Source organism: Ixodes scapularis, unplaced genomic scaffold (assembly GCF_016920785.2).
Source record: "Ixodes scapularis isolate PalLabHiFi unplaced genomic scaffold, ASM1692078v2 PGA_scaffold13__105_contigs__length_92229423, whole genome shotgun sequence".
Classification (NCBI taxonomy): Eukaryota; Metazoa; Arthropoda; class Arachnida; order Ixodida; family Ixodidae; genus Ixodes; species Ixodes scapularis.
In genome coordinates, this window is record NW_024609839.1 from 53,795,767 (window position 1) to 53,820,177 (window position 24,411).

General features: G+C 47.0%; 1 protein-coding gene across 1 annotated transcript in view; it reads right to left on the bottom strand.

Annotated features, from left to right (window-relative positions):
- Positions 1–1,521: 1,521 nt before the first annotated feature.
- Positions 1,522–24,411, bottom strand: part of LOC8035839 (gamma-aminobutyric acid receptor subunit alpha-6) — a 94,933-nt gene continuing 72,043 nt past the window's right edge. The window contains exons 6-9 of the mRNA XM_042289903.1: positions 21,422–21,559; positions 17,639–17,791; positions 8,892–9,124; positions 1,522–1,967 (exon numbers count right to left, since the gene is read on the bottom strand). Coding sequence (XP_042145837.1) covers positions 1,614–1,967; positions 8,892–9,124; positions 17,639–17,791; positions 21,422–21,559 — 878 coding nt within the window. The 3' untranslated portion in view covers positions 1,522–1,613. The remainder of the gene's footprint in view (positions 1,968–8,891; positions 9,125–17,638; positions 17,792–21,421; positions 21,560–24,411) is intronic.

Below are 24,411 nucleotides of genomic sequence, written 5' to 3' on the forward strand. Positions count from 1 at the left end.
GGTTCATGTTGAGACGAAGACATTGCACAACCACGCTGTCCAAACCGTCCAAAGCTACTAAGGTGCCCGAAACGCGCCTGCAACTGTTTACCCATAGCCTCCCATATACTGACAAAGCCTGGCAGATCGCCACGAGAAGCGGCCACGGAAATGGAAACCGTGGAGCGGCAGACAACGGATGAGAGGAGAGCCACGTGACCGGCGCCCCGCTGCGGCGAGACACCGAAACACACTTCTCCCGAGCGAACTAGTGTGTTTTGGGTCCTCGCCGCTGGAAAAGCTGTGCGCTGACGTCTCGGTTCCCCGAGAAAGGACTATTTAATGCTCTGTGCTACAAGATCCTCGTGCTCCAAATCTGCGACCGAAATGCCAGGCTTTGTGAGTATAGAAGAGGCTATGGTTTACCGTCCTATCGTGCTCATGCATCAAAAGTGGTCCCGAGGTGGCGACAAAGTACGTCATAAGAGCCGGCGTGCCTCGTTGTCAGACATGTTGCAATTCTCGAGGTTGGTCGTACAAACGCTGGCGAAAAAGGCGAGCGTACGCAAGGATCGCTGTCATCGCGGTGTCCGACTTCGTGTCTGCTCACGTTTCCGCTGACTGCCGGGCTGCAGAGCGACGTAGAACAGAACAGGCGTCTGCCACGTGTGCACCTGCGCTGCAGTGTCGCCGCCAGGATCGCGACAGGCAACGGCATAATACTTTTATGACGTTATCAGGCGAAAATCAAGAGACCGCGTTTGAGGACGCGTTAAACCAATGCGGAGAGCAAGTCGTCTGGTTCTTGCGCAGGAGTTGCGGTGACGTCGGTACGACGCCAAGCTCTGATTGGTTTTGACTGAAAGGATGACGGGCAGACCTCAATGCTAGATGCCTCGAGGTCTACCCACTATTTTGTTTCTCAATCAGCCAATAAGAGCTCGGCGTTCTGACATCATCGCAACCTTCCCTGCAAGAAGCAGACGAACTTGCGCTCCCCACACCACCTAGATTACGAGGCCTGTGCATGACGTCATCGTTTGTGAACCCCCGCTTTACTTTATGTGCGCGCGATGCCGAAGCTGCAAGCACGAGCACGTTGCCCTAGCGATACTTGCCCCAGACGAGCGCGAGTGCTTGGCAGAGACGCTGGTATTGTTTAAACAAACCGGTCGGAGACGCTTTCCATGCATCGTAACTACGTCGCCTAGAGCGCGTCTCTGACTGGTGTGTTTAGCGTCCCACCTCACCCACACATCAAAAGTGGTCCCGAAGTTGCAACAAATGATGTCACAGGAACCCGTGTGTCACGCTGCCGGAGGTCGCGATCCTAGTGGTTACTGCTAAAAACCCCGCTAAAAAAAAAAATGACACGAACGAACGCGGGTGTCGCTGTCGTCGCGGCGTTCCGACTTCTCGCTGCTGAAGTTTCCGTAGGCTGTCAAGCTGGAGAGGGACCTGCAGCAGAACAGGCGTCTGCCACATATATCACCGCCGCTGTGAACCGCCAGGATCGCGACAAACGAAAGCGTGACATTTGTATGACGTCATCAGGCGGAAACGAAGGGGCCATGTTTGGAGACGCGGTAAGCAGAACGGTTGCAGGCGCGTCTCAAGCACCCGCAACGGTGTGTTCAGTTTTGCGACGGTGGGTCTTCGGGGATCTCGTCGTCAACGAAGTAGAGAAACAACGTCCAGTAAAGAACTTTCAAGACGGTGAAGGTGAGAGGAAAGATGATTCGCGCCCACGCGTCCACCTCCGCGGACACCTCGCTGGGCGTCATCCGCTCCTCCGGGGCCGTGTTGCAGGGTTGGTAGATTGGCCGCTTTTTCCGCCGCCTCCAGCGAAATTGCAGCTGCTCCAGACAGCCGCCGATGAGGCGTGTCCTGCGGCGTTCCTCTTCAATCTCTTCGGCCCGCTCGAGGCGAAGGCGGATGTCTTCGGAGCCAGCGTTTTCAGTGTCCGTGCCAGACTCCCGGTTGAACTCCTGCAAAATGTATTGACGTGACAGAGTAAATAAATATTCGCATAGAATGCACGCCGAATGGCCAGATAAGGCAACGGTTCATTACAGAAAGATTTTAAAAGAGCGCTGGATGAGTGTCAACTATTATTGTGGATGCTGTGAACTTTGCGGATGTTGTGAACTGTCGGTAATAAGTTTTATTGCGTTGTATGTTTTCTCTTAGCGATTTTGTTTGACTATAATTAGTTTAGGTGTTGGCACTACTATCCTATCTTTCTAGGGGTCAGACAAGTCTTAACATACACAGCGTAGCTTTTTCTTTTTTTTTTTCGTCTCCTTTTCTAGAACCGTAAAGTTCAATGGAAACATTTCGGCGGAACTCCGCCTGGTTAGGTAAGCAATATGAACATGAAAAGCAATCGAAAAGTCGGGTACAATAAATAAATTGGCTAGAGTTTACTATACATACCCCTGTCATACAACGGTGAAGTCAATAAAAAACTAAATTTAATTTACACTGATTCGGAGAATGCATTAGCGAGGTTTGGATTGGAACTGCTGGATATCTGGCTGTTTCTGCAGCGCAGAAGTTTCTACTTTCTTTTTTGGGGGAAAAAAAGATAACGAAAGGTTAGAAACTATGACCATGCCACTAATCGCCTTCTGACAGTACCACTTAGAAGACAAGGTTGGTTTCTTTCATCCTTTCATGTCATCACCGCTGATGATGACGATAATTGATGAAGATAATTTTCAGGCTGTTCCCTTTGAATCGGGTGGTTCGAAGTGCATTGAAACCTAGCCTAGTCACCAATGGCTGTACAAAGCGCCGCCTAGCTACGTCTCGTCCGCGTCGCTGCGAGCCAACACCACTTCGATGAGATGCTAGCAGACGACAACACCAAGACGGACGCGTCTGCCACTTTGTCGGGTACCTGCGTCTTGCTTCAGCGTTATCGACGCTTCTGGCGGGTCAGAGACAAACCGAAGATGACGTAATGACCAGGCCCTTTCCCCAAGTTGGCATTGCTTCTGCGCCCTGCAGTTTTCGTCTGCTGGGCTATGGAACGCGTTTTGAGCATGCGCCGTTGCCATCTTTAGGGGGGGGGGGGGGGGGGGTGGAGAGGGGGGAGATAAAGCGCTGCTCGTGCACTTATATCCCAGTGACTCGGCACTTTTCGTCCGAGTGATAATCGCTAGAAAGTGTTATACACGTGAATAACGGGTTCTTTCGATCTACTATTAGCGGCGAGATGTTTTGGTGGCGCCCTCCTATGGTTCCCCCTTGTGACGTCATTACCTTGCGAACAACAAGTTCGATGGTGTTCGTAAATAGCATGGTGGAAGCCTGAAATCATTGCGCTCTCAAAGCAACACTGCCAACACCACTGAAATTAAAGTTCTTTCATTCCTCTTATTTCCGTCGATGGTATACCCTTCCCGACGTCATAGTCAGCTTTTGGGCCAATCGTGGAAGGCCGACCACAGCGACCCTTTCGGTCGCGCACGTCGCCAATACCTGGCTTCACCGTAGGTCAGAGCGCGCTGAAAGGCTAGAAGACTCACAACCGCGTGCGCAAAGACTAAAGCACAAGACCATGGCACGTTCGCCGAGTTTGATTAGTTTCGCCGTGGGTGATAGCTGCAGAAGGGGAAACTACGGACGTCGCGACATGGCGCAATTTACGAGGCTTCATTGGCTCCATTGGTGCGTAGCCTTCCGGCGCTCTTGACGCGAGGTAAAACGAAATACTATACAGGGAGCGTGCGACGAGACGGTGGCGCCGCGGTGCGACTCCCAGTGGAGTCGTTTGGCCGGAACATCAGTTGGATCGGCGCTCCACCTTTGGGTGTCGCGCGCAACCTATGGTCGAACCTAAGCTTGTGCGCTCGAAGAAATGGGAGCGAACCTCCGTTTCCTTCTGAATTCCTTCAGAACGTTTTTCCCTAGTCTAGCGATATGCTTAGTACTTCTCCGACAAGTAATTACCCTAGTGATACTGGTTCGCCATATAAGGAATCGGTACGATAACCGCTGGCTCGCCGAATCACTGAATTAGTACTAACACATAGACTGACCACAAACAATAAGTTGCTCGATCATTGAATGAGTTATAGGTTAAACCCTTTAGTGGTCAGCACGGCGTTAGCTGCAAGTTTCCTTAGTGTCAACTGAGTCGTTCACCGATTGGCAGTGATCAGGTACTGGCAGCTGGATGTAAGCTGATAGGGACTCGTGCATCAAAAGTACTTTAGGCCACCGTGCCCTTGAAATGATCATGGAATTTTATTTCGTTTTAATTCTAAGTCTTATATTTTTGCTATTCGTGCAGTAGTGCAACGCCATGCTCGCACTGGGATAATCTCGTGTGTATCGGATAGAAGGAAAAACAGCGTTTAGTTTTCTTTGAAAAACACTGGTTTCAATGTCAAGTTTGTCGCTTTTGTCGACTTTAAAAATAAGTTAATTTGGAACGTAACGAATTACTAGAAGTAAAGTTTCGTCGTACGCTGCTTTAAAGGAAAAACTATTGTATTTTTCTAAAAATAAATAAATATGAGGTGGCATCGCCTGTCAAAACAAACCCATCTTCAGCCTAGTTTTACAATTGCCTAAAGCGATCGAGTTAACACACCAGTAAGCATCTGCTTTTCTTTTCTGTAAAACAGGCAAAGGTCGACAGGTTTTTGATGAGAAAACAAATGGAAATAAAACTATCGTTTCAAAATATTCAATTTAAAACAATAATCAAATTAGCAATTTTTAATACTTAAAATTTATCTTTTGAAAGTGGCATCACTTCTCAATGCCGAAACATAAAAAAACTCAACGGGCTCTGGAATTGTAAATGATATAACAGCGCATACATATATCTAAAAAAAAAAAAGAAAAAAACTAAAATAGAATGGATATGAGGCAGCACCACTTAGAGTAAATAGGAAACTTGACCTTCAGGAGAGCAGTTCGCTACTGCTCTACTTCGCGTTAAAAATACCTATATTAATTCACTCCGATCACACGCACCAAGCTTAGATTGCAAGAGGAGGAGGTCACGCTGCGTAAGTGGATTGAAAAAATGAGAAAACGCTGTCGTGATCGTCTGAGAGAAACACGATATCATATTCGTCGTTTTCTAATCTTTCCCAATGAGAGTGGTCTTTCTTTCAGTTTTTATCTGTGTTTGATTCGCAAAAATACAACCACAAAACATTGGCAAAGGCAGGAAGTGTCGGATTAGTACAGACGGCACGTACGTCGTTACGGTCGGACGTGATGGACAGTTTGGCATTGAAGGTGAGGGCCTGTTTAGCACGCAGCTCGCCGACTTGCGTTCGGAATACAGACCAGTGGGACGCGGTTTTTCTGGGGAGCTGTCAACACCGCCGGTACCTTTCACGACCGAGGAAAGTGCTAGAGACGTTTTCCTAATTTGACAAATCCGTACTTCCTCCAGACCTGGCGTGAACGCACAGGTACAAATCGCACCTGAAAGCAGCAGTCGCACTGTGCAAACATCAAGACACGGGGTTCTTCGAAAGGGTCGAGACATGTGTACCTTCTTACGTGTGTACGCTCCGAACACGTTTGCCGACAGCTTTTGTATGAGCAACGTAACAAAATCTTCGTACGAGGAAAACAAAAACAAAAAAACACACACCTAAGACATTGTTTGCAGACTGTCTTTTGTGCGACGAAACTTGCGTTCAGTTGGCGATTCGCTGACTGGCCACGAGGCCCGGCCTAAAGTTGACGCAGCGTTCGGGATACGTCGATCAAACGTTGCGTCAGAAACACAAACGCATTTTTTACGTTGTCGTCGTCCCCATTGGTTTAGTTCGCGACTTTAGCCGTTTAGGGGTCAACGGTTGGATCACCTTCTCCCCAACTCACGGTGTTAGCGAAAAAAAAAAACAAAAAAACTGTTTTTTCCGTCTTACAAAAAAAAAAAAAAAAAAAGAAAGTGCACTTAGCCGAACGCTCATCGTGTGCCTAAATTTTGCACTGGAGCTGGGGAACAGTTGCCGAAGCTTCCGAAATTACCCTTATATAATTAAAAAAAAGACGATTTCAGGAGTAAATGCCTGTTCCTGCTAGGAAACGGCGTTCATTTCCATGTATTCGTGCACTTCGTTGGCCGAAATCGTTTCATTGAACTGTTTCACGAAGAGCTTATATATTTTGTTAACTATCCAGGTCTTCATGTCACTATAGGCTGACGTCGTCGAAACGGCTTCCCTTGAGGACCATGTTGATACAGTTAGCTAATCTTTCTGATTAAATACTAATTTTGAGAAATGTGATATATTTTAATAAACAATGTAGCGGACGTTCTTTTCTTTTTTTTTTTTAACAGATGCAATCATAAACGGGTTTGTATATCCTGTAAACCGTAACTAAGAGTGATGGTACAAAAAGCTGTCAATGACGACAATTTTGCGAGCATAGTTTTGGGGTGTGTGCGTGGCTGGAACCATTTAGAAAAAAAGTATGTGTCTAAAATTGATTGTATTTACGCGCTAGTATTGTTCCATTTCATTGAAAGATTAACAGTGATAATAAACATGTTAAAATTCCGTAAGGCACCCTGTAATCTCAATTTCCGCCTCACCTCCCCTCAATAAAATGTGCTGTTAAAAAAAAAAAAAACGCAAACACGTGGACAAAAAGATAAAAATACCTGCGCACCCCCTCTTATTTAGACCGAAACCTGGATCGGACGAATTGAAATATTGATGTTAAAGTTCGGTTTACGTCTAGGATATATGTTTAAGCGAAACACAATAAAACATAAAATTGTTTCCGAATTAAAAAAAAAAAAATATTGAGGAATATAATCTAGTATTTTTATGACCCCGGAAACGGCAGGTCAAACTGGTTTTACTACAGATCGGCTCCAGACGGCATAATGCTGGAATTTTTTATCTTTTAACGCCAATATTACAGCAAAATTTGCTCTAGATAAGCTAAAGTGCTGAAGATTTGTTTAAGATAAACGACAAAGGTGGGAATAAGCATAAAATTCTAACATTATGTCTCAACAAAATTACGTTTATGTAACATGTTGATCTTGACTAAGTATACGTAGCCTAGATCTATTAAGTCGCTTGGCACAATTGGGAATGTTTTGTCCGCTTTTCCGCATTTTCTAGGCGATTATAATTTTATTGGTTTTGTATCTCGTTTATTTCTGCCGACCAAGCGGGGATGATCACGAAAATTAACTGGTTTTGAATTTGAATAAAATTAACACTGGCAAAAAATACTTCACTAAATATTACAGAATGTTTATACAAAAACAAAATTTGAGAGAAATTCCGCTGCTTTGCAGTGGCATCCTCTATCTTTAAAGAAGAGTGCAACTTGGCCGAAGCTCACAATCCCAGTCCAAATCGTATTCGGCGAAGAGTCGAACTTAATCTGACAATGCGTGTGTTCGAGTTTATTTCCCAGAACAACACCCGCCGTCGTAGTAAGGCCTTTTATGACACATGTCGCGTGCAAGGCTTCTTTTTGAATTTGTCGCCACGCTTAATACCAAGCATAAATAGAGAGTTTTCTCAGATCATTTTTGCCGCCCCGCAACGCTCTCCGCGACCCGCTACCATACCCGGAATTCTACAGTCAAGGCCATCGGCGCGCAGGCGCAGTAGCGGCTTCTTCGTTACGGAGGGCTTCGCGGAGGGGGAAACGCGGTCTACGAAATCTCCTTTATGTTTCAGTGACTCTCAACGTAAACCGATGTCAGCTTCATAACACTACGCAAAGTAAGCAAACGTTGCTGTGTGAACCGGCCTTGAAGGCCGACGACCAGTTCGCGCATTCCGCGTTCCCATCGCTTCCTCCTCTCCCCCCTTCTACCCTGTTCACCATTTCCTGTTTTCTCACGGTAAGGAGGATCTTCTGCTTCGCAGAATCTCGAGTCAGATCGTCGGCCTTTAAGGCTGCATTCACACTGGAGTTCGAATCGTAACCGCGAAGCGGATTTGATCATTTTCATCATCAACTGCGCGTGAATTTCTACTGCATCTTTAAGCAGTCGCGTTCGCTACCGCTTTGCGGATGTGGTTGAGTCGCGAGTGTGAATGCGGTCCAAGTTTTGACGCAGCCGATGTTGTCCGGAGCAGGACACCTTTCCTCTATTCAGACGCTACCTAAACATCGTCATTGTATCGAAACGATTCATGTTTCTGGCAACAGTGTGCCTAGACGCGTTTATAAAACTAATAATAAACAGGTGCCGGCAGTAGTCGATGCGAAGCACTGCCATCACCTAAAGTTTCTAGTAGATGAGAGCTTTTTACAAGTAGCGACATTCTTTGAAGTGCCGGCTACGTGAAGGGTGCAGGTTTTAGGAAGCAAGTGGCGGCGCACAGCAGAACACTGAACAAAATGACGCCATTTTGTTCCAGCGGAATGTGCTTTGTCACTTGTATTGGTTGTGGTTGCTTGTAAAAATAGGTTTCAAGGGACTTTACTATGACCTAAAGTTCCTTGATACTTGTTTTGCAAGTAACGACAACCAATAGAAACAACAAAGCACATCCCGCAGGAACAAAATGGCGGCATTCAGTTCGAACCTCTGCTGTGCGCCGTCATTCGCTTCCTAAAACCTGCACCGTCCCGCAGTCGGCGCTTCAAAAAATGTCGCTACTTGTAGGAAGCTCTCATCTAGGGACTTTACTATCACCAGCCCCGCCCTTCACTAATATGGCTCACGCTCTCTGAGCCGTTACAGTCATCCGCCGGGATTCTTCGATAACCGGCAATTTTCAAATCTGCATGTTTGGTATTGCGGACCAAACAATTTGGGGAACGGTTAAAAAAAGAGTGGTCATTAATCATACATTAGGATCCTCTTTATGCGATCTCCTTGATGCAGCTGCGGTACATCAGATAAGTTGTGGACTGTGGATGATATGCGGAGAGCGTAAGAGAGCATTGACCTTTGCGAGTTCTTGGCGTTCCTCTTGCTTGGCCAGCTTCTCCAGGCGCTGCCGCTGGCGGTGCATGAGGAAGCGTTCGAGGTAGTTGACGCAGGCGTACTCGACGAGCGCGGTGAACACGAAGGTGAAGCACATGATGACGAACCAGTCCAGCGCGGTCGCATAGTCGACGCGAGGGAGCGAAGCTCGACCGCCAAAGCCCATCGTTACCAGGGTGAGCACCGTCGTTGCTCCTGGAATGCAAGCAGGGAAGTCAAAAATAGCCCGGCTCAGACATTACGTTGAATACAGTGAAGGTGCGTAGTACAAATACGTAGTTGCTATCCTGCCACGTAACCGCCACTCCTAGATAATGAAGGGGGGAAAGGGAGCGAGCTGAGACAATAGGTTAAATGCAGTGAAGGCCCAATTGCATTAATAGGCAGTTCCTACGCTGCTACTTAGTCCCGTTTCAGGCAGCGGAAAGAGGGGGGGGGGGGGAGCTTAGACATGAAGTCAAAGGCAGTGAAGGTCCGACTGCACTAATACGCAGTTCCTACGCTGCTACTCAGCCCCCGTCCCCAGGCAGCGGAAAAGTTGTGTGTTTGTGTGTAGGGGGGGGGGGGGGAGAGGGGGGCAGCTGAGTTATGAGGTAAAATGCAATGAAGATCCGATTGTGCTTGTACGGAGTTCTTACGCTGCGACTTAACCCCGTTCCTAGGCGGCGGAAAAGGGAGGAGGGGAATCTTGGACATAAAGTCAAATGCAGTGAAGGTCCTATTGCACTAATACGCAGTTCCTACGTTGCTACTCAGCCCCCGTCCCCAGGCAGCGGAAAAGTTGGGGGGGGGGGGGGGGGAGGGAGGGAGCTGAGCCATGAGGTAAAAGGCAATGAAGATCCGATTGTACTAGTACGCAGTTCCTACGCTGCTACTTAGCCCCGTCCCTAGGTAGCGGAAAAGGGAGGAGGAGAAGCTCAGACATAACGTCAATTGCAGTGAAGGTCCTATTGCACTAATACGCAGTTCCTACGTTGCTACTCAGCCCCCGTCCCCAGGCAGCGGAAAAGTTGGGGGAGGGGGGGGGAGGGAGGGAGCTGAGCCATGAGGTAAAAGGCAATGAAGATCCGATTGTACTAGTACGCAGTTCCTACGCTGCTACTTAGCCCCGTGCCTAGGCAGCGGAAAAGGGAGGAGGGGAAGCTCAGACATAACGTCAAATGCAGTGAAGGTCCTATTGCACTAATACGCAGTTCCTACGTTGCTACTCAGCCCCCGTCCCCAGGCAGCGGAAAAGTGTGGGGGGGGGGGGGAGGGAGGGAGCTGAGCCATGAGGTAAAAGGCAATGAAGATCCGATTGTACTAGTACGCAGTTCCTACGCTGCTACTTAGCCCCGTGCCTAGGCAGCGGAAAAGGGAGGAGGGGAAGCTCAGACATAACGTCAAATGCAGTGAAGGTCCTATTGCACTAATACGCAGTTCCTACGTTGCTACTCAGCCCCCGTCCCCAGGCAGCGGAAAAGTGTGGGGGGGGGGGGGAGGGAGGGAGCTGAGTCATGAGGTAAAAGGCAATGAAGATCTGATTGTACTAGTACGCAGTTCCTACGCTGCTACTTAGCCCCGTGCCTAGGCAGCGGAAAAGGGAGGAGGGGAAGCTCAGACATAACGTCAAATGCAGTGAAGGTCCTATTGCACTAATACGCAGTTCCTACGTTGCTACTCAGCCCCCGTCCCCAGGCAGCGGAAAAGTGGGGGGGGGGGGGGAGGGAAGGATCTGAGCCATGAGGTAAAAGGCAATGAAGATCCGATTGTACTAGTACGCAGTTCCTACGCTGCTACTTAGCCCCGAGCCTAGGCAGCGGAAAAGGGAGGAGGGGAAGCTCAGACATAACGTCAAATGCAGTGAAGGTCCTATTGCACTAATACGCAGTTCCTACGTTGCTACTCAGCCCCCGTCCCCAGGCAGCGGAAAAGTTGGGGGGGGGGGGGGAGGGAGGGAGCTGAGCCATGAGGTAAAAGGCAATGAAGATCCGATTGTACTAGTACGCAGTTCCTACGCTGCTACTTAGCCCCGTGCCTAGGCAGCGGAAAAGGGAGGGGGGGAAGCTCAGACATAGCGTCAAATGCAGTGAAGATCCTATTGCACTAATACGCCGTTCCTGCGTTGCTACTCAGCCCCCGTCCCCAGGCAGCGGAAAAGTTGGGGGGGGGGAGGGAGGGAGCTGAGCCATGAGGTAAAAGGCAATGAAGATCCGATTGTACTAGTACGCAGTTCCTACGCTACTACTTAGCCCCGTGCCTAGGCAGCGGAAAAGGGAGGAGGGGAAGCTCAGACATAACGTCAAATGCAGTGAAGGTTCTATTGCACTGATACGCAGTTCCTACGTTGCTACTCAGCCCCCGTCCCCAGGCAGCGGAAAAGTTGGGGGGGGGGGGGAGGGAGGGAGCTGAGCCATGAGGTAAAAGGCAATGAAGATCCGATTGTACTAGTACGCAGTTCCTACGCTGCTACTTAGCCCCGTGCCTAGGCAGCAGAAAAGGGAGGAGGGGAAGCTCAGACATAACGTCAAATGCAGTGAAGGTCCTATGGCACTAATACGCAGTTCCTACGCTGCTACTCAGCCCCCGTCCCCAGGCAGCGGAAAAGTTGGGGGGGGGGGGGCTTAGACATGAGTTCAAATGCAGTGAAGGTCCGATTGCACTCATGCGCAGTTGGTATACGCTGCTACACAGCCCCCATTCCTAAGCAGGTAAAGAAGGGGGGGGGGGGAGAGGGCAGTTGCTTAGACAAAAAAAAAAAGAAAAAGCTTTTTAATTTTTATTTTGCGTTGACTCAGAGCAGAGCCTCCGCCCTTTTAGAAAAGTTCATAAAGCAACATTGGCGGTCGCTATTCTTGAGAAACGAGGCATGTGATTGGATCCGACTCCTCCCCGAACGGGGATGCAGCCTTCGTATTCGATACGAGCTGAGCCGAGTTCAGGCCGAACTCTGACGCAGTCCTCGTCTCCAATACATGCTCAGAGTATGCGATGAAGCAATTGCGGACTCGGATACTTGGCGTGGAAGCGACTAGATGGTGCTTACTTTTTTATTCGTAACCGCACACTTTATCTTGCTACCTTCTATTATCGATGCCGGGTTATTTTCCAAGTGTACGGGTCACTTGTATGTTCTCTGAAGGTTGGGAAATCCCACGGCCGTGCCCTGTTTTTTTTCAAAATGAACCCCGGTAAAACGACGATTTATATTCCGACCAGGGGTGGCGAATATTCAAAATTTCGAATACGAATCGAATATTATACATTTAATATTCGTATTCGATTCCTAAACTAAGTCCCTGGTATTTTTCGAATATTCGTCGTAACACGAATATTCGAAATCAATCGGCTTCGGTTTAGGCAAGTAAGGCCCATTGCAGCGTCATAGCTCCATGGCGGCTTCAACCTAAACTGGTGGCGTCGGTGTCGATAGCGGTAATCGGCGAGTTTCTGTGCCCTTGTGACTCCTGACCTTCTAAACTGCTCACTTTCGCTTTCGCCCACCGGTGTTATGGCTGATGGAGGTGTTTGCGGGAAACGGTCTGCGAAGTGGAAAAACGAACGGGAAACGGCACCAAAACGAAGAGAGAGGAGCGCTATTTGGAAATACTTTGCGAGGGTGACGGCATTGATGACGCAACGTACGGCATGCGAGTCAACGCTTAAAGCGCCCACAGGTACGACAACACCCCTTTTCAACCATCACAAAGCACATCCTACGTTGTTGAAAGAGTATCGTGGGATTACCGCTGGTACGCCAGGAGAAGATCAATCGACACTGAAGGACGTCGTGCGTCGCATGGAGCCCTTGCCAGACAAGAGAGTACGAGCGCTAAATAACAAGGTGGCCGCTATAATGACGCTTAATTTACAGCCTTACAGAATTCTGGAAGACCACAGCTTCAAATAACTTCTGACAGAGGCCGTTCCCAACTATCGCCTACCATCCTGCTCTTTACACTCTCGCGCGTGCTTGTGCAACGAATATATGACGACAACCGAAAGAAGGTGAAAGGATAGCTCAAAAGTGCCTTTGAAGGCGGCACTACAACTGTTGCCTTCACAAGCGACATGTGGACATCGCGCGCTAACGAAAGTTACGTGAGCTTCACCTGGCCATCTTCTCACTCCAAAATTCGAATGAAAGGATTCACATTGAAAACTCGACATATGGCAGCCAGTCACAGTGCTGGGAACATTGCAACTATGCTGGATAAAATGTGCCGTGACTGAGAGATACCCGATGATGTGCGAAGTTCATCGTAGCGTATAACGGGCTCAACAATCGTGCTGCAGTAAGGAGACTTCCGTGGACGGAAAGGGCGTGCTTCGCGCATACGCTTCAACTGGCGATTATTGACGCGAGATCCCGTTCGCCGGCCATTGATCGCCTGTGCAAGAAAGTGAGGCATATTGTGGGACATTATAAGCACAGTTCATCAGTTCAGAAAAAGTTTGAGGAGTGCCAAAGAAGATGGGAAAGGACACAATACGTCTGATGGAAGACGTGCAGATGAGATTAAATAACCAGTATCTAACGTTGTCTTGCCTTCTGGAACTCAAAGAAGCAGTCACTGTAGAGCTTGCTATACCTCGGACAGTGACATCGATGGACTTGGTTCATTAGAGTAGAAAGATACTTCTGAATATGTCCAATCATTGAAGCCATTGTTTGATGACACTGCTATTGTGAGTGCTGAGAAGCATCCGTCTTTGTCCTCCCAAGTTTCAATGATTTTTGGTATGCCACACTGTCTAGGTAACTGAGCTGGGGCATCCGAATTTCCCACAGAACGGATAAGATCCATCAAGGCAAGGTTCACTCTGTATAAGGAGGGCAAGGAAGCATGCCTTGCTATGTTCTTGGACCCACGCTTCAAGTCCACTATTTGTAAAGCTGAAACGGAAAAATTATGGCTAAAAGCTCTGGTGCTGCAAGAGCTAGCCTCATGTGATGGTGCTGAAGAAACCGAGCCGGAAGCTGCAACACAGTCAAAAGAGCAAGGCTCAACGCCGTCAGCAATGTTTGGCAAGCATTGGGCCACTTAGCCAAAAGTGCAATGGAACGCAAAGTGGTTTCAGCTTCAGAACGGGAAGTTGTACCGTTTGCGGAGAAGGTACTGCTAAAGAGAGAGAGTGATCCATGTGACTGAGGCGAACTGCCGGGTGCTCAAGATATCCGAGTCTGGCGAAGCTTTGCATCAAATACCTGTCAATACCTGCTACTTTAATGCCGAGTGAGAGATTTTTTTTTTCTGTGGCTGGAGGTGTAGTTTCCGCTCGAAGAGAGCGCCTCCTACCTGACCGTGTGCAGCAGTTGATTTTTCTGCATGACAACTTGTGATCTTCCCTACAACTAGAATTTTTGTTTTTGTGTTTTTATTCTCGTTAACACCAGTGCCTCACTGATGCTGACGAGAATAACAACACAAAAAAGAAAATTCTAGTTATAGGGAAGATTACAAGTTGTCACCCAGAAAAATCAACTACAGTTCAGCAGTTCAAAAAAAAAATTAAAAGAAAAATCAACTGCAGTTTCGATATGGGAAAATAAAAATTCTGTGAAAAAATGCACCCGCCTTCGACTGTTCGATATTCGATTCGATATTCGAAGCTAACTATTAGTATTCGATTCGTATTCGAAAACATTAATATTCGCACACCCCAAATTCCGACACGTATAATAGATACTGAAAAACACCAAATCTGCGGTGGAAGAATATGAAATCCCGTTAAAACACTTCACACTTTGAAAAAAAAAACAAAAAAAAACATCAAGAAGCGCGAAAGCACGGAAACCTATACTTGAAACCAACTGGCCGTGACAAGCCGAGTTCCCGAAGCGGTCGTGTGGCGGGAGTTATACGGAGAGCAACTGAGGGAGAGGAGGAGTTGAGAAGGCGCGGGAACGTCAGAGTTTAGAACTCCGATTGAAAGGTCAGTGGGTGGACGGAATGGCTGACTGCTTGTGTCTCTACACCAGTGCTGTACGGACTGGCGTTCCAAGGAACGGCGTTCCTGAAACGCGTTCTTTTTAGGAGGGAAGAAAGAACGCCACCGTTCCATTTTGCATCGGTGGAACTAGAACGCGAAATCGTTAAATTTTGACTGGAACGAAAAAAACAACGGCATTGCGTTGATTTTTTTTCTGATAGGGTAATTTTTATTTTATTTCTAAGAGGGAGATTCTGAAAGTATAAAAACAATATCTTTACGAAGAGCAGGATCTGGTTAACGTTTTGGTTGCTTAGCTTATGGTTTATTTTGTGTGATCCTCACTTGGTAACAATTGGCTACAGGAGAGCTAGTGAAGGCTGATTCTTTTTTCAGTGCCCGAGGCTGCGGTATAAAAAGCAAAACCTTTGGTCAAAGCAAAAGCCACAGAAACAGGGACGTTTCAAACTCAGCTACCTTCTTTGCTTCCACGAATCCTCACACACAGAAATCTAAGGCCGACTACAGCAGTCAATGAACTTCCGCAAAGAGACCTACAGTTACAACTAAAGAGCAAGTTACCAGACATCGAACGCACTCTTCTATCCCGAGCATTGCTCACATAAAAAAAATACACGAAAATTTACCGTGTTTCCTTCTCCCCACGTCCTCCACCTTCAAACTGAACAACGAATCCAACCTTCACGAAGAAGGACTTGTAGTTTTCAAGCCTGATCTCCCAAAAGCCCAACCCTCTTCTTCACTTGCTCGTCTTGCAGACAGCAACATCGGGAAGCAACTGTTGTTTAGTTCGAACAAGTTATTTTGTTAGATTGAAACGCGTAAGATTGTTGTAAAACGCTCGCGCAATGTAGGGTAACAGTACATTTGTATCGTCTGAGTCACCTACCGCAAACATGAATATGGGTTGAAAGCAGTGTTTGTACGCGTTCCTCAATAATAGGAACGAAAGATTGTTCCTCGTTCCTTCCGATTTTTGGAACGCGTTCCCGTTACAAGTTCCATGTGTGAAGAAGGAACTCGTTCCCGTTACAGGTAAAAAAAAATATGGAACGTATCGTTACATATACGTTACATTTGTATTTTGCTGATTACTATATTTAGCTAGATCGAGGAAAGAGTTTTTTTATCTATCACGTTAAATGGGAACATGGGAATTTGAATGCCGTGTCGGAAGGGCACCAGGAGAAGAAAACAAGCGGAAGCGGGGTTTCATTTATTGATATAGTCATCTTTAAAATCTCTGCTCTTAACAATATTAATGTTTGTGGTGTGCGATTCAGGCAAGCCAAATGTACTGCTATCCCATATTGCATGAGCGTTTTACTACAACCTCACACGTTTCAATCTAACAAAGTCCCTTGTTCGAACTTAACAACAGTCGCTTCTCGATGTTGCTGTCCGCAAGACGAGCAAGTGAAGAGGGTGGGGCTTTTGGAAAGTTCGTCTTGAAAACTACCGGTCCTTGTTCGTAAAGGTTGAATTCGTTGTTCAGTTTGAAGGTGGGGGCAAGGGGAGAACGAATAAAAGGTAATTTTTGTATAGCTTTTAAGTGACCCAAGTTTGAGATACAATGTGTTCGATGTCTGGTAACCTGCTCTTTTGTTATAACTGTAGGTCTCTGTGAAAGTTCAGTGAAGGCTATAATCGACCTTAGATTTCTGAGTGTGTGAGGATTCGTGGAAGCAAAGAAAGTAGCTGAGTATGAAACGTCCCTCTTTCCGTGTCCTTTCCTTGGACTAAAAGTTTTGCTTTTTGTGTCGCAGTCTCGGGCACTGAAAAAAGAATTGATGTCCACTAGCTCTCCTGCACCCGACTATTACCAAGCGTCGACCACACAAAAATAAACCCTAAGATAAGTAACCAAAAAGTTAACAAGATCCTGCTCTTCGTAAAGATATTGTTTTTAAACTTTTATAATGTCCCTCTTTGAAATAAAGTGAAAATTACTCCACTGGACGAAGAAAGGGAACGCCGTTCCTTTTTTCGTTCCAGTAAAATTGCAACGAGTTCCCGTTCCAGTTCCACCGATGCAAAATGAAACGGCAGCGTTCTTTCGTTACTGCTAAAAAAAACGCGTTCCAGGAATGCCGTTCCTTGGAACGCCGTTCCATACAACACTGGTTAAAAGCTGAGATTTCTAATGATGAATATATTAAGAAACAAAACTCAGGTTTCGCTTGTTTTTTTCTCCTGGTGCCCTTCCATAGCGGCGTGCAAATTCTTATGTTGCCAGTTGATGGGATAGATAAAATACTAAAACTTGGCTCGATCCAACTCAATATGGTAATCCATAAAATACAAATGTAACGTACATGTAACGATGCGTTCGTTTTTTTTTTTTAACTGTAACAAGAACGTGTTCTTTTTTTAGATATGGAACTCGTAAAAAGAACGCGTTCCAAAAAATAAGAAGGAACAAAAAACGAGCTTTCGTTCCTTTTTTTTAGGAACAAGTATAACACTGCTTTACACTTGTTCGAACGCCGACCTCCGTCATCCGGGCTTCCAACGCGAGTCACGGCTCGAGGAGCAGACGGCGGTCTGTTCTGATTGGAGGACGGTAGAGACGGAGGCAGCTAGCCTTTACTTCTACCCACTGATCCTTCCAATCAGCGCTTGGCGCCTTGACGTCACAGAACCCTCTCATATCCTCTTCGATCTCTCAGTTTTTCTCCGTTTGTTTTGCGGTCGTCCTGGGTGCCGGGTTGGAGATCCACAAACGATGACGTCGTGTACGGTCCCCTCGTGTTCTACAGCTGCTGTTGTACTGACCCACGGACACCCGACCGGCCGCGTCGCTGCGGTTGATCCAGAAGGCGACCCAGGAGGCTCCGACGATGAGGGAACAGGGTGCGTAGATCTGAAGGATGAAGTAGCCGCGCCGGCGACTCAGGATGAAGCGCGCCATCAGGGAGGACCGGACCTCTGCGGAATCCAAATAAGACGCCTTGGTATTCAGCAGTCACAACCACTAATATCACAAGCACTGATAATAATATTAATTAAAACAAATGTTTAGGAGCAGTTTCTTTTTTTTTTTCAAGTCTGAGTAAAGTTGTAGTTACACTGCACATACATCATTCGAAAGGCTGTGTTTGCTCCAGGCACAATGACAAAAATATCTGCGGACAGGCCTCAAGAATGAATAAAGTTCGTTTGATTCATAGATGTCTATATGCTTTGAACACGTCTGCAGGCAGAATTTGTATGGCCAACGTGAAAAGGACCGCCTTAGAAGAAAGGGACACGCCCCAGACAGTAGGGAGTTTTAGGGAACCGTCTTTGGACGTCCGGTTCGCTACGATGGGCCGTCCGGTACGGACTGCGGAGTGCGAGACGCTTCTGCGGTAGCGCACGCGCACTGCGTACCGGAAGAACTATCGCACCGTATCGGGCGTGCGAACGCGGTTCCCTAAAACTCCCTAATGTTTCCAGACTGTCTTCTGTACGATGTATTAGCGGTGCGACCATGCCCTGAGGGGCCGGTTTACGGACTCGCGACTGCTTACGATAGGAGAGGCTTCAAAAAACCGGTTGTGGTGCCGTCGGTCGTATACGTCGAACGCTAGTGTGAACCAGCCTTTGTACACTAACACGCGCCTCCGACGCCACGCGGCGCTGACGCCAAACCGATGCGGTGGCGCTGGTGTCGGCGCTACGCGTGCACAGACGTTATATTTTCACGTGAATATACTTTGTGCGCATGCGCAAAACCCGCAATTAACGCAAAAAATACGATTTTTTATTTTGCAAACAGCGTGTTTGTTTATAATGTACGGAATGGGGAGCATTTAAGGAGCGCTAGTTTTAATCTGTTTTAAATCAGATTAGACGGGTGTTTTGGGGCACGGCGGGGTGGGGGGGAGAATTGAAGAACATTGTCGTAGTCATTTTAACCATCCCTCTAAATTTAGCGGAGAAATTAACGCCGCACAAGGTGGTTATGCGATGTGACATCACCGTTTCAAGGTAGGATGTGACGTCATACAATGACGTCACGCGACGCGCAATTTTCTCGCTAAATTTAGCGGAGCAATGTACGTACAGACGGGCACATTTCTGCGAGGAAGGGGTTCCGTTACAGATCATTTTCCTATTTCGCGGGCGTGGTCGGATGCTCACTGTATCCGTTCCACAGCGCTTGCAAAGATGGCAGCGGGCGAACATTCCCGCATGCGTGGCCGAGTGGCAACGCACCAGACTCGCAAGCAGAGGCCCCAGGTTCGATTCCCGAGGGCAGCGCAACTTTTATAACGAAAGTTCCGTGGCCCTCAGGAACTGACCCTGGGGCCTCTGCGCGCGAGTTTGTTCCCCTGCCACTCGGCCACGCAGGCGAAAATATTCGGAATAGCCTTTGGCTGAAGCGAGCGGGCGGGATAAATGGCTTTCAAGGACTCGCCAGCGCGCTCGTAGCAATCACCACGCATCAACGACTTAAAAAGAAAAGAAAACACACACGCACACACACACACGCGCATTTGTTTTTTTGTTTTTGTTTTTTACTGCACCGCCCGTGAGGGCAGAACTTTCGGGAAATAGGTTTCATCTACCCGCGCTTGATTGAGTGGTGTTTCGCCGAAAATGATATTATGTAGGGACTGCTTAGAAATAAATATATATATATATATATATTTTTTTTTTGTAAATAATGTAATGACAAGCACGAACTTCAGAATTAGGTTTCCTTCTACAGAAACTTAAATTGACAATAAATATTAAAATGAAAGAATAAAACCAGGTTTGTTTGTTGTCGTATTTGACACAGGGAAGGTAACCACCCTGCGGCATTGAAAGAAATAAACTAAATCACCACTTTCGCAGTGCAACGGTGGATTGCGAAAGACGTAGCGTAAAATAAGGTGGCAAACGGACGCACGAAACGTCATTCTTCCATTGGATTACCGAGTGGCGGAGGGCAGCGAACGACGCAGCAGGAATTACAATGGCCTTCTTGGTGACGCGTGTTCGCTTGCTCCTCGAAATACCAAACGCCCCACAACACAATGGTTCGTTCAGTACGTGCTCTTCAGTCAGTGACGGTGTAAAAGTCAAGGGAGCTTCGCCCAGCGCTTCCCACCTTAGCAGAACGAACGACGAAAAGGAGTGCGCCTTCTTTCCAGCGTTCGTTCTGCTATCTCCTCTCATTTGTTTCAATGTTCGTATAATTGTACGTTCAGCTGGTTATTCTCAATGGATAACCAGCTAGCTTAGCTCATACCCGTTGTAAATTGAGGCTACCGCAGTTCTAAGCTGGGAGTGTGGGGGAAGTTACGTGATCGAAATTTGTTTAAAGTAAGAAACATTAAAAAAAAAAAAAAATCTCGATATCGTTACACCGCTCATTCAAACTGACAGTGCGGTGTGAGCTAGGTGCTCGTTACACCAATCAGTCACCTTTTTTTTTTTTTTCATCTCCTGAGCTTATTTTTTCCGCATGGGTTTGAGCGAGAGCGTGTTCACGTGAGTAAAAATAGAGGTATAAACCTCTGCTCATCGATGAGTTTCGTCTCCGAAGATCAAATATAAACTCGCGTTTCGACGTGCACTTGTTTCGATTGCTCGTGTTGGTTCTGATTGAACACGCTTGCGTTTTGTATTGACATTTGTTACGTTCGGTTTCTCATGTATCGTTCAGTAGTGTAAGTTTTACTTACGTTTAATGATTTTTCTTCCCTTAACTGATGTAGTGACTAAGACATAAATGTCTTGCATTTCATTTCATTTAATTTTATTACATCAAAATAAATCTCTTACGTTCGATACACGCGTTTCATTTCGCTTGACTCGGCACGCAGACGTTGTCACACTCAAAACGTGCGGCCGTGTCGTTTACAAAACGTATCCGTTCTTTTTTCTTTTTTTTTTTGACATGCGTATTAATTATTTTTGTGACGAGTAGTCAGCGGCATCTGCCGTAAATCACGCGCGAACATTGTGTCCCTATGTTTGATTTTACGGAACGTTGCAGCGCGTATATCTGTCACGTTTTCTTTAGTTATGATTTAGTAGATAATATATCGCCGGACGTTTTTGAGCCGATCCTCCATGTGTCGGCACCAATGCCACATAGAGGGCCCGCTCGTGACGTCATCGTTAGTGGACCCCCGACCGACACGCCCCAGGTGTGAAACGCTCTGGAGCTCGACAACAGACGCTGCAAAGCGGCCGACGCGGCCGTCTTGGCGTCGCCGCGAGATACGCGGAGAGAAAGTTCGTCTGCTTTTTGCGCAGCAGTTGCGGCGACGTCACAACGACGCCGAACTCTCATTGGCTTTGATTGAGAGGATAGTGGGTAGACCTCATCGCTAGGTGCCTCGAGGTCTACCCACCATCCTTTTTTCCAATCAGCCAATAAGAGCTCGGCGTTCTGCCATCATCGCAACCCCTGTGCAAGAAGCAGACGAACTTGTATACCGAATAACGTCGCGTTCGTAGCGAGGCCCTCCAAGACGCGCTAGCGACGATGTCGACGCAAGGCAGGCGGCGCTCTACTTAGACCCACTATCGATGACGTCGGGACTTGTCTTCTAAGTTGTGTCGGTCAGCGGCACTCACCTCCGGCCGGTCCGTACGTGGTCAGGTTGGCGACGGTGATGTTGAGGAACTCGTACTGGGACAATGTGACGTCGGAAGAGATGTCGACCGGTTTGGGTCCCTTCCACTTGAACACCACTTCCTTGGACGAGTACGCAACTGCCGTGGCGATTTCATTCGAAAGAAGGAAAAACCCAACGTGTTAGTACGGTGCGAGCGTACGTTATTAAATCGACTCAGCTGTGGAACTCCCGCCGAGGGCGGTACCCCCCCCCCCCCCCCCCCTTCTATCACCCTCAAGCGAGTCTCCCTTTGATCAAAATGACATCTAGGGGTTTCATTTAAAAACTGCATTCTTCGTAGACGCTACAGTGAAGCGCCACTTGGACGCTGTGCTTCAAAACCCGTATAACTGTAATTAAAATGTCAACTACACCCGCCCCCCTCAAAAGGGAAAAAAAGAAAGCGGCGTCTATGGGTAGATTCGTTGCCGGGTTGATCTAATAACGTTGCACCAAACGCATCTATGCACTTGCACGCGGGTGCAGTTCGCCCTCTTCCCCTTCAGGTATTATTCTGTATGACCACACGTAAGCTCAGCCCCACGATAAGAAAGAAACGTGCGCTTACGTAACGTCACACACAAATTCAAACGCGGTCACGTCTGCATGCGCGCACATGCTCACTTGTAAATGCACACTTAAAGGGAAGCTCCGCCGATTTCAATAACTCTTCAACTGATAGCCATAATATTTTATAAAAATAAAAAATTTCGGGGAAGTTATTGAATTTGTTATCTGGAACCGCGAAGGTTCCAGATAACAACTTTTTTCTGGCCAAAAAAAAAAAAAATCCCTACTTTTCCCTACCCGTATACCTCACCAACGGGCAGGCGGACAAGAGACTTGGGCAGACGGCTTTCCGGGCGCCAGCGATCGAGATTATTTTTTCCCAACTACAAGGCTCAGAGTTTCTTTGCAATGAGCAGCAATCTGTGCTCTGCGGTAGATTGTAACAACAGTGCCGGGAAAAGCTCCTTTTTTACCCTTGTTCTCGTGAGAGAAAAAAAAAGCGCTTATTGGCAGCAATGGAGGCTAGCCACGTCAAGATGCTTTTGCGCGAGCTGTGTGTCAAGTTAACTAGTGTCACATGAAACATTCTCACTTATGCCTTAAATACTTCATAGTGGTGTGCTGCGAGTTGAGTATCCTTCTGTCAGCTGGAACAGCTTGAAGAGCGGCAAGCGCAGGCTCAAGCCGGCTGTAACCACTACTACATCCGTCCAAAAAAGAGCGCTAAGAATATCTAGAAAAGTAGAGCACATTCTAGCACTATAGTCGACATTTGAGGCGGTCCCTGTTGTTGTTTACAATTGCTTCAGTGTTTTTTTTTTTTTATCGACAATATATTTGTTTCGGTCATTGAGCCTAGTTCGGGTTCTCGGAGTTCTACTCAAGGGGCCGATCTGTTGAAGACGAGAAGTGAAACGTCTGAACAAAGGTCACGTCTGAGTTTAGACGGGACTTTCTCGACACAATGCTATTCGTGTCTTGTATTACAGAGGTTTAGGGAGCCGGTGTTGATAGAATCGTTGCCTGATTTGTCAAATGGTTGGCGTGCAATATTCTCTCTTGTAATAGGTGGTGGAAACGTCCTAATTTTATTTTATTGCGGTGAAATGCTATATAGGGCTGATTTTTTTTTTTTTAACCATAAAAATATTACGTTCGTTGAAGGGGAGGCATTGTCAAATTTACAGCTGATGTAGGCTGTTAAAAACCGGAATTTAATTTTAGAATATTCGTGTATAGATTTATCCCTTTGTCATGTGCACTCGTAGATAATTGTGCCTGTTGCATGCGAAAATAATAAAAAAAAATAATAAAAATAAAAATAAAATATGGTACAACTTTTTTTTTTTTTTGGGGGGGGGGGGTAACTTTTGTTAACTTATTTTGAATTAACCATTTTATGATGCATTTCTGTACGTCACGCACTATTGTATCTTCAAGCAAATATTCTTTATTTGAAGATGAATAGTGTATTCGTGCATTTTATGCGCCTTTCATCGCACCTTGGCGTTTGGCTTGGTGGTTGCGGAGTTCCGTTAATTTTCATTTTAGCACGATCCTCATGAACAGTAACATGCCATCTGGCCCCCACCAATGTATTTCCCTCCATGTTATACATTTTAATGTTCACCAGAATCATAGTCTACATGTGTTAGGTCACAGCCTGCTGCACGCGCACGTTCGCCCCTTTGGAAGGCGAGCGAAGTACGCGCCAGTCGTGCGTACGCTGAAAACGGCACCAACCAGAAGCGCTTTTCTGGAATGGTTTATAGATATTTCGCTAAATTACACTAAGGAGCGTATGCATGCAACAAGAGTAATTGCACGGGCATGCGTCCGCAACAGAAACTCTGCTAAAGAAATTCTAGAATAAATGGCACGTTCATTCGGGTAAGACGAGCGTGTGGGGCACCTGTACCCACACGCTCGTCTTACCGGAATGAACCCCGAGCATTCTCTGTGGTGCTTGGGTAATTTGTTAAAAAAATGTATTGCGTGAATCTTTCAACTTTCTTTTCGGGTGTAGCCACCAGCTTTTCATAGAAAGAGAACGGATTTGCTACCAATTTCACGAAACTAGCGAGGCGCGGCTTGCATGAGCGTACCGAGTTGCAAAAGCGTTTTTTTTTCTTCAAAATCCAAAATTGCTTTTGTGTTTTTAATCCGAAACCATTAACTGCCTATGGAACGAAGCCGGCGTTGTCTGCAACCGTCTGTAGCAGCGAATCGGCAGCTAAATTCTCATTTTTAGCAGCGAAAAATGGCAGCTAATTTCGCATTGGCTGCGACAAGTGATAGTTCCAAGGAACGCCACCCCACGAAAAAGCCCTCTCCCGGCGCTGCGACCCGCTCGCCGATAAAAGAGATAGGATGACGCGCGCGCGGCCGCCGCTCTCTCCTCCCTCTGGGGTCACGTGTTAGGCGTGACCGGAAAAAAAG